The sequence below is a fragment of the Acipenser ruthenus genome, chromosome 17 (genome assembly GCF_902713425.1).
Source record: "Acipenser ruthenus chromosome 17, fAciRut3.2 maternal haplotype, whole genome shotgun sequence".
NCBI classification, from domain to species: domain Eukaryota; kingdom Metazoa; phylum Chordata; class Actinopteri; order Acipenseriformes; family Acipenseridae; genus Acipenser; species Acipenser ruthenus.
The window spans coordinates 571834-581796 of record NC_081205.1 but is presented as its reverse complement, the minus strand read 5'-3'; the positions used below and the strand labels follow the sequence as shown (position 1 = coordinate 581796).

General features: G+C 41.9%; 2 protein-coding genes and 1 non-coding gene across 10 annotated transcripts in view; 2 read left to right on the top strand and 1 right to left on the bottom strand.

Moving 5' to 3' along the window:
- Nucleotides 1-558: 558 nt before the first annotated feature.
- trnar-ccg (transfer RNA arginine (anticodon CCG)) lies at nt 559-631 on the bottom strand. The gene has a single exon. It is a non-coding gene; the product is annotated as a tRNA-Arg (tRNA).
- A 356-nt stretch (nt 632-987) lies between these two features.
- On the top strand, nt 988-6887 carry LOC117423491 (importin subunit alpha-1-like). Of its 3 annotated transcripts, none has more exons than XM_058989712.1 (11): nt 988-1057; nt 1344-1493; nt 1745-1885; nt 2440-2528; nt 2669-2937; nt 3178-3272; nt 3378-3641; nt 4289-4522; nt 5144-5326; nt 5791-5940; nt 6611-6887. In XM_058989712.1, the coding sequence occupies exons 2-11, from the start codon at nt 1422-1424 to the stop codon at nt 6698-6700; spliced, it is 1587 nt and encodes a 528-aa protein (XP_058845695.1). In that variant the 5' UTR covers nt 988-1057; nt 1344-1421; the 3' UTR covers nt 6701-6887. The 3 variants fall into 3 exon arrangements, with proteins under 3 accessions (XP_058845695.1, XP_058845693.1, XP_058845694.1); XM_058989710.1 differs by having other exon boundaries at nt 1021-1141; XM_058989711.1 differs by having other exon boundaries at nt 1028-1213.
- A 1290-nt stretch (nt 6888-8177) lies between these two features.
- Nucleotides 8178-9963, top strand: part of LOC117423487 (E3 ubiquitin-protein ligase SMURF2) — a 38475-nt gene continuing 36689 nt past the window's right edge. For all 6 annotated transcript variants that reach the window (XM_058989702.1, XM_034039366.3, XM_058989701.1 and 3 more), the window contains exon 1: nt 8178-8662. In XM_058989702.1, coding sequence (XP_058845685.1) covers nt 8611-8662 — 52 coding nt within the window. In that variant the 5' untranslated portion in view covers nt 8178-8610. The remainder of the gene's footprint in view (nt 8663-9963) is intronic.

Genomic DNA, 9963 nt, shown 5'->3' with positions numbered 1-9963 from the left:
AAATACAGGCTGGTATTCTTCATGCTGTGGACCTGCTGTTATCGCCCCCTCCTGGTATTAAATTAAACTACAGCGCTTTAACATAAAACATGAACACACTGACCCCTAGTGGTGTATTGGATTGTTGCACTCGTGATTTCACATTATACGTCATAGATACAAAAACCCTTATATATATATATTGATATACATACTAACCACTATGCGGGCAAAAAAAAAACTGCAATGGTAACCGAAAAGGATTAACATAACAATCAACATGAAAGGTTTTAATCGCCTCTCTTTTTGTGATCAAATATTCCGTTTTCATTATTTATTTGATTGTATTATTTCCTTTAATGTCAACAGTAATAATAATCATTTATTCATTTAAACAATTACATGTGTTATTATTATTATTATTATTTTTCTTTTTAGATAATGCTCTGATTTAGAAAACAGACACACATAACTAATTGCATTTTGGGATATCAGCAAATTTGCAGTTGATTCGTTTTATTTTTTTGATTTGTTTTTTAGATATAATTTTAATTGATCTAAAATAGGTGTTAAGTCTTGCGACCCAGGTGGGACTCGAACCCACAATCCCCAGCTCCGGAGGCTGGTGCCTTATCCATTAGGCCACTGGGTCACGACGTCTCCGCATTCATAAGCTCGCCTCTAATCATGCGAGCTGCTTCCTGCTGAAAGGGAAAATCCAATTTTCTTGATCTAAAAAAGGAATTATTCAAAAATATCTCGGTTTTGTGTATTTAAATTAATATTATTGCTATGTATGCTTTATAACTGGGCTTGATATGTACATTTGCACAAGCTCGTGGTCTAAAAAAAAAAAACACACAAGGACTTGGAAACTCTCGCGAGGGTTTGCTATATATACATTTTTTTTTTGCGCGTAACCCTGACAACATATCCTGTGCGTTGTGCGAGTTTTTTGAAACGTCCAATGAGAGAGTTGCTTTCGCTCGAATGGGCCAATCAGTGAACTAGCGCGCCATGAATTTAAAGGGCGGCATCGCGCTCATCCGGACACTGGTGCAGAGCTCAGAACTGAGAGGTGCGCTTTAATACAAGTACCGGAGCGGCTATTATTTAATGTACAGTTTTGCAACTAAATAGTTTTGGCGGTTATATATTACTTGTAAGTAATGAACCAAATATGAGAATACCTTTAAACAAGTATAATATTACATAACGAATAAAAAAACGTCGTGTGAGTGGAGATTTTTTTAATATATGGTTATCGTAGCTGTTTCGTGTACTATAATATCAGTTAAAAGAGCTGTTTAATTATTTTAATGAATACCGGTGCTGTATTAATTATTGTATTGTTTTTATTTTAGGTATTGGATCGATATCCCCGTTTGAATTTGCGTTGAGTGACTTGAAAGCATTAATTTGGTAACGAATAATACAGAAAAATGTCTGTTGCTGATGGAAATGAAAATGCTGTGCGCCTGACTCAGTTCAAGAACAAGGGGAAAGACAGCAATGTGAGTTTATTAATATTGAGATCCCGGCCCGCCACGCCTGTGTCGGCTTCTGTTTCCTGTCTGCGTCTCTTATAATGCATAGGCCAATATGTTAGGTTTTGTTTTTGGAAACTTATCGAATTCCAACCGTAGTGCTCGCACAAACCGTTCTTAAAATGTCTAAACGTTTAATAAAGAAATCCTTGACCGAGCGGGATGTGATCATCTTGATCATCTGTGCTTGAATTGCGTGCCGTGTGTCTCTGATTCAGGAACTGAGAAGGAGGAGAATCGAAGTGAACGTGGAGCTCAGAAAAGCCAAGAAAGACGAGCAGATGCTGAAAAGGAGGAATGTCGGCACTTTCCCCGATGAAGCTACCTCGCCCCTTCAAGAAAAGAACCAAAACAGACAGGTAATGTGCGGCCCGGCTGCTTTAAAGCAAACACCGTGCTAGGGGAGACTCTTAACATGCTAACTTCGTGTACTGAGCGACCCCTTTGGAAAACGACACCACGTCGGGTTGAATGGAATCGACGTTAATATGTCATCGCATAACCGAAAGTCCATGGTAGGGCGAGGAAAGGAAGCGGACCATTCTGTCGCTGTGTTTGTACTGAAGATGACCTGATACGACCAAAGCATTGTTTAAGGACGCCTGCAGAGGGCTTTCCTAGCGTCACTCCTGCAGGACTGTCGCTGCTCGGCATCAGGGGGTTGGCTTACAAACTTGAATTGTAATCCAAGCCTGTATGCTATTAAATTGAATGCCTGGCAGGCAAATGTCTACAAATTTGAATTGCAGACTTGAATTACTGAAGTGTGTGTGAGTGGGGTTGGAGACCTATACACGTTTAGTGGGGTCTGTATGTCTGCAGGTAGTTCAATGGGGTCTGTCGTCTGCAGGTCATTTTTAGAGGGGTCTGTGTCGTCTGCAGGTCATTTTAGTGGGGTCTGTGTCGTCTGCAGGTTTCCGCACACTGGACTGTAGAGGAGATCATCAGTGGAGTAAACAGCAACAACCTGGAACTTCAGCTTCAAGCAACACAAGCTGCGAGGTACGCTGTGCCAGCGCCCTTCTGAAATAACCAAGCATAGATATCCTGACCATGGCATGAATAATGAAATGGCAAGCTCACGCTTTTCAGTGTTCTGTACCTTTTCTCCTTCATACATGCTTGTCTCTCTTTCCCTTCAGGAAACTGCTGTCTAGAGAGAGACACCCCCCTATTGACGGTATCATTAGCGCCGGGCTGATCCCCAAGTTTGTGGCTTTCCTGGGCCTGTCTGACTGCAGCCCCATCCAGTTTGAGGCTGCGTGGGCCCTCACGAACATCGCCTCCGGGACCTCCGATCAGACCAGGGCTGTTGTGGACGGGGGCGCCATTCCAGCCTTCATCAGCCTGGTAACCTCTCCGCACCCCCACATCAGCGAGCAGGCAGTCTGGGCCTTGGGGAACATTGCAGGTGGGTGGGCAGCTTGGCAATTCAAGTAACCGTCCACTAGGTGGCACTATTGACTTTCAAATTGTTAAGCAAATAAATCCCCAGTCATGTTTATCTTTTAGCTATCGCTCAAATCAGTTAGACTTGTACATGATGAACTAAGAATATATGCTGCACAATATTTTTGGCTTGAATAATTGTGTGTTTTACCGGTTACAGTAACTTAAATGCCTAGTTTTTCCATCTTCTTTTTCTTCTCAGGTGATGGGTCATCGTACAGAGACAGAGTCATTAAGCACGGAGCCATCGAGCCCCTGCTCGCACTGCTGGCTGTCCCAGAGCTGTCTGCATTGTCTGTAAGTAAGCATGGAAAGTGTTTCAAGCTGTAGTAAACTTTCAATGAACTACAGTCTGTTTTGTTACAGTAAATCTTTAATTTTATTTTCTATTTCACTCTCCAGTCTGGGTACCTGCGCAATCTCACCTGGACCCTCTCGAACCTGTGCCGCAACAAGAACCCAGCCCCTCCCCTGCCCGCTGTGCGACAGCTGCTGCCAACGATGATGCGTCTCCTGCACCACGATGACAGGGAGGTCCTGGCGGACACCTGCTGGGCCATCTCCTACCTGACAGACGGGCCGAACGAGCGCATCGACGTGGTGCTGCAGACCGGGCTGGTGCCTCGCCTGGTCCAGCTGCTGGGCTCCAACGAGCTGCCCATAGTGGTGAGAACACTGGCTGAACGTGTCCTTTGAAAACCCTGTGCCAAAAAAAGCAAACGGGACATGTGTTGCACACAGCTCCTCGGAATTCACACCTAAAACTTTGGCACTCTTGTTCTGCTCCTGTTAACAAAGATGGAAATAAGACTCCCATTGCATAGCAGTTTGATTCTTCCCTGGGTTTTTACTCCAGTTTTATGACGCACACTAACTTGTTCTGCTTGTGCTGTGGCTAATCAAGCTTGTTGTAAAACCTGGAATGGCCGAAACTACTATGCAATCGGACTTATTTCCATCCCTGATGAACGTGGTAACACCGTCCTGTCCAAATTTGACATGGGTTTGAAGTTCACTGTAGGAATTGCAGAATGGTTGCAATTGAAGCTGTGTTTCTGGTATGAAGTTGGATCTACTGCTATCCTTTCTTGTTCATGACAGGACTCTTTTTAAAATGGCTCAAATGCTACTTGACAGATGTGCAGGTATGCCAAACTGCTTAATTATCCAGGCTTCATCTTCTATTAAGTTAAGCTACTGGATACATAAGGGATTCCCTCTTTTGATCTATGACATGTAAACACATTTCTGCCATGTGTCCAAAGTGTAATTCTCCCCCCCCCCCCCCCCCCCCCCCTCCTCTTGACTGTCAGACCCCGTCCTTGAGGTCGATTGGGAACATCGTGACTGGCACGGACGAGCAGACCCAGACGGTGCTTGATTCTGGAGCCCTGGCTGTGTTCCCAGCCCTGCTCAGGCACCCCAAGAGCAACATTCAGAAGGAGGCAGCCTGGACCCTGTCCAACATCACCGCAGGGAGGGATGCTCAGATACAGGAGGTCATCGACGCTGGGCTGGTCCCTCATCTGGTGGAGGTCATTCGAAAGGTGGGCTCAGCTTGAAAAGCAGGGCTTATGGTGACCTGACTACCATAAGCTTCAGTGTTTTACAGTCTTGTACACAGTGGCTCGAGACCCGTGTATAAGGTTAGGTAGCTAGTGCTCTCGTGATATCGATATGTCACCCAGAGACCCTCGATTTAGAATGTAAGCCTTATTCTGCACAGTTGGGTGTCCATTGTTCCTTGTTTTGATGATCTTTACCGTTTCCGTACTGCATTACCAAACTAGCCCTCTTCCCAATAACAGAAGATTTCTAAAGAGGAATACCTTCTCCATAGGGTTCAGTGCGAAGGAACGCGACCAGATTAAACAATCGTGTAGGAAAGTGTTTAATATTGCATACTCTACCCATGCGGTGTTACTGCTGATGTAGTCCTTTCTTACCATACAGCTTCTAATGGCTGTAGCATTGCAAGCCAATCTTTGCAGGTGTGCCATGTAGCTGACCTTCCATCAAGGTGTACAACAAGCTCTCCTGTGGCCACATTGATTCGTTGACAATTTTGTGAAATATCAGACTGGCTCAGGGGTGACCGGAGTGGTGTGTGGTTTTTTTTTTTTTTATTGTGCCTCTTTCAACTGTTCTGATTTTTATTCCCCACGCAGGGAGACTACAAGACCCAGAAGGAGGCAGTGTGGGCTGTAACCAACTACACCAGTGGGGGCACGGTCGAGCAGGTGGTGCACCTCGTCCAGGCCGGCGTTATTGAGCCACTGCTGAACCTGCTGTCTGCCAAGGACAGCAAAACCATCCTGGTGATCCTGGATGCCATTTCCAACATCTTCCTGGTGCGTACCGGTGCGGAGTCAGACTAGCACAGAAGCAAGGTGCTTGTGTTCCCCTCTGCTGGGGGAATGTGCTGGAGTCTTTCAAGTGTGTGTGGTATCGACTGTAACATTGTGTACCGATTTGTCTACAATATATAGTTTTTGGAGAAACTAGTGTCGAGTTCATTAAATTCTTAAAGAAAGAAGTTTTTAATAGGATCACATTTTTACAAAAGGTACCAATTGTGTTAGATTTGACGCGAGTTGGGTGTGGTGATCTATGCACGGGATGACGTCTGTACAGGATAAGATGGGCTGGAATTCTGGCAAATACTTTGCTGAAATTGGTTGAGCTCTAATGTGATTTTTATATTTGTGTATGCATACGGTAGAGGCAGTCCATGGCCGTATACTTTTCACAATGTGGATGTCAGCTGTGGTGAGGGAAGCATGGCACTGACCTTTTTGGTTTTTTTTTTTTGCAGGCTGGTGAAAAGCTTGGGGAGACTGAAAAGCTGTGCATAATGATCGAGGAGATCGGCGGGCTGGACAAGATAGAAGCTCTCCAGACTCACGAGAATGAGATGGTGTACAAAGCTTCCCTGAACCTAATCGAGAAGTACTTCTCAGGAGAGGTAAGCTGTCTCTCGCTTTCACAGCTTGACACCTGGGGTGTTCGTGTGCAAGGGGATGTGACCTTTATTCTAGGACAGCATCTCTATGAATCGCTGTTTCAAGAAGCGCACACCATTTTGTTTTGTGAATAGTACTTTAGGTAATACAGGGATGGAAATAATACTCCTATTGCATAGCAGTTTCACCCATTACAGGTTTTAATAAGAGCTTGATTAGCCACAGTTTATTGGTAGAAAGCTCAGGTGCGTCTTATTAAACTTGTAGGGAAAACCAGGAATGGATCAAACTGCTATGCAAAGTGTGGAACAAGTGAATCAATCTGTACTGTAAAACCTATACCTGGATTAAATAACTGATGGCAATGCCATATCCTTTTGTAAAGTGAAGCTATGGCAAGGCCATATGCTTTGATTTTTGAATTCGGGTTCTGAAGTAACCACCTGGACAAGTGAACACCCTTTAAACTGTTGCCAGGCCACAGGATGGTAAACATGAACACTGGGGACCTGTACATTTCCATGTGTTGCCATACAGAAAAGCAGAACCTCCTTTCTGTATACTGAAATAGCAATGTGTTGACGCTCAGATATTTACTGTGGGGCGTGGTGCAGAATGATGTGCTTCTGCCTGGAGTATACTGTGTAATAATTGATCCTCTTCTCTTTGCAGGAAGAGGAAGACCAGAGCGTGGTGCCAGACTCCACTTCAGAAGGCTACACCTTTCAAATCCCAGATGCCCAAAGCACTTTTGATTTCTAGACCCTTTTAAAAACAAGTGTTCTTTTTTAAATGTTTTGTAATTTCCTGAAATCTCCTTTTTTCCTTTTCTATTGTCAGTTGTGCTCCCTATTCTACGCTCCTACATGCAGCATTGTGTGTTATCTTCATCTCACTTTAATACTTCAGATTTTATTGTATACTATGTAAATAAACGTTTGTTAATTAATGGTTGTCTGCTTTTAGTGGTGTAATTTTTTTTTTGTGGGGGGGGGGCACATAACTGAAGACAAAATACAACACTGTAATAACCTACTGATCATGCTGGACTTGCTCAATCACTGACTAAATTTAAAAAAAAAAAAAAGTTTTGTTCTAGTCTAGATTTGCCAACATAGTTAACCATCCATAATATCAACACCAGAATTGGCTGTGCTAAATTAAAATATGCCTTTCATATATTGGGGGGGATTTGAAGAGGTTTTTTTATTCTAATCTCTAAAGAGAACATGGCTAATGGAACCATCACACAAATACTTACAAAGGTCATCCTTCTGCTCTCTGAGCTTGGCATATTCTGTATCAGTTTACAGATGTTTTTGTGTGTTTGCCTGTCTGGTTAAGATCTGGAATCACAAACTACGCTGTTTCATTACCATTGTTTGCTCCATAGTAAATGTTGTTTAATATAACGACCTCACAATAAAGATATATATATGGTGGGTTCCCAGTTTCTACCAAATTAAGTATCACGACTTTTATATTCTCCATATAGACCCCATTTTAATCTATAAACCTACAGATGTCAGGACTGCCCAGTCCCTGACCACATTCCGGCGCCTCCTTAAGACTCACCTCTTCAAAGAGCACCTGTAGAACTCCTCTGCTTGTATCCTGGGTCATTATCACCCTTCATGTAAATGTGCTTTATTCTGCTCTTATCTGCCCCTATTTTACTGCATTTAATCCTGTACTTCAGAATACTGTAATCTGCCAAGTGTTTAACCTGTAGTACTTTGTATTTAATCATATCCTGATGTAACTATCACTATTTAATCATATCATGATGTAACTATCACTATTATCTGCTGTATTATTGAATTGTGGTTTGTCACACTTATACTTTGCTTGAACAAAAGTTATTGTATTTCTTGCTCTTATTGTTTTACTTGTATTGTAACACTTGAAATGTATTTGCTTACGATTGTAAGTCGCCCTGGATAAGGGCGTCTGCTAAGAAATAAATAATAATAATAATAATAATAATAATAATAAACGTTTATTGTACGCATTTACCATGCTTTACCACACTTACTGTAATCGTATACCGCAAACAAAAATAATAATAATGGATATCCTGCTATAATACACAGAACATTGTCGGTATAGATGATTATTTTTTTTTTTAAATCGAGAAAATGAGTGGTTTGACGCTGCCTGTTAGAGACGCATTGTTTCCTCGAAACACTGGAAAAGTTCTCGTCTGAAAAAAAAAAAAAAAAGCAAAAAATGTAGGGGGTTTGTGTCTGGTGATGTCAGCACTGAGCTACTTGGTAACCATCTCCTGCCGGAGCGTCTAGTCAGCGGGGCTGAAAGAGAAAGAGAGAAACTGAGGGATCATTGCTGAAACTGCGACCGCAGACACAGTTCAGAAAAACCATGCTTACGACGCTGTGCGTGCACCTGAGATACGGAAGAGCTGGCATGATTCTGCGTGCATTTGGGTATTAATCTGGGATTATCGACCTTTACCAAAATAATAATAACTGAAATCCCTTTTGTACGTGTGGAGCTGATGGCAATGCTGTATACATCCGGGCCACAGCGCCGCCGTGACTCCATTACAGTGCATACGGACTGAACTGGAGAGAAAGAGGATAGTTTTTATATTGTATATATATATTTGTAAATAATTAAAATAAATCAAAACACACGCTGGACTGCCACGGGACATGTCTAACCAAGGAGTACGGAGGAATGGACCGGTGAAGCTGCGTTTAACGGGTAGGTGTTTAAAGTCCTGTGTGTTGTCCTGGGCTGAGATCCTTAGCATTCTTGAGTTTGGAGGATTGTGTCTCTCCTTGTGAACGGGAGTTGTGTCGGAGTAGAAAGGGCGAAACTGAACCGAAACTAACCCGTGACTGTGCACGGTTTTTATTTGAATCCGCGTTATGGATGTGTAATGCTTAATAGATGTATTTCATTTTCTAAGCGGTGTAAATTGCATGGCCACCGTTTAAGACGCGAGTGTTTGGAATATGTGTGTTTTTTTGGTGTGTATTCTTTTTATTAAGCTTGCAGGCCTGGCACAGTAAACTGCGGTTGTCTTGTGTTTTAATTATGCCGTGTGTGTGTGGTGTGGTGTGGTGTAGTGTTTTAGCTTGCTGTTATTATGTGTTTGATTTGACGTTGTATAACTCGTAAACCCCTCTATCTATGTTCATAAAACAATACAGTTGCGTGTGTACGATACTGTAGGTATCTTCACCGCAGCAGATTTGTTCCAACTCCATGTATCTCAGTAGGGCTGCGGTGTCGTTCTGCTGTCTCGGGACATGTAACATAAACGCGGCACACTTATTAAATACTTTTATAAAGATACAGATGGGTACAGTCGGGGGAAAGCAGTGTAACACGTCTACGACAGCAGGCTACCACAGTTACAGTATTGCCAATCCAGTCATGTCCCAGAAGCACGTTACCATGGCGTGTTGATGGTAAACATGCATGTGTTTTATAATATAAATACAACAACGCGTGCATACCGTACTGGTGTTCTCGGGTCATACTAATACTAACAGCGTTTTTAATTGATTACTTTTAAAGTCATTTATTTTTCTAAATATTTAAGCATCAAATAACTATGTATAGTTATTCAAATAGAACTTTTTTAGAAGTATTAATAATTACTAAAATAGTGATTTTACAGATTATCAATTAACTTCTTCAATTATATATATATATATATATATATATATATATATATATATATATGTTTATACTGTACTTACAAAACTATATTTCGGTCATATAATATTCTAACAGTGCCTTTTTAATATTATTATTATTATTATTATTATTATTATTAGTATGTATGTATGTATGTATGTATGTATGTATGTATGCATGCATGTATGTATGTTCTAACATGGATTACATGTAGCCCGCTTCTAGATGCTGTAATGTATTTCTGACATTGAAAAGGCATTTATTCACTGTTGAATTACTTCAGCTTTTAATTAAACTCACACATTGTAGAAGGAACACCTGAAGATGGGAGACTTCAAAGCAGACCCTACAGCCTG

What these genes read in the sequence shown, in the direction of transcription:
- LOC117423491 (XM_058989712.1), top strand. Translation starts at nt 1,422, where the DNA reads ATGTCTGTTGCTGATGGAAATGAAAATGCTGTGCGCCTGACTCAGTTC. An exon ending in ACAAGGGGAAAGACAGCAAT is followed by an intron (nt 1,494 to 1,744) that starts GTGAGTTTATTA and finishes TCTCTGATTCAG; the next exon opens with GAACTGAGAAGGAGGAGAAT. An exon ending in AGAAGTACTTCTCAGGAGAG is followed by an intron (nt 5,941 to 6,610) that starts GTAAGCTGTCTC and finishes TTCTCTTTGCAG; the next exon opens with GAAGAGGAAGACCAGAGCGT.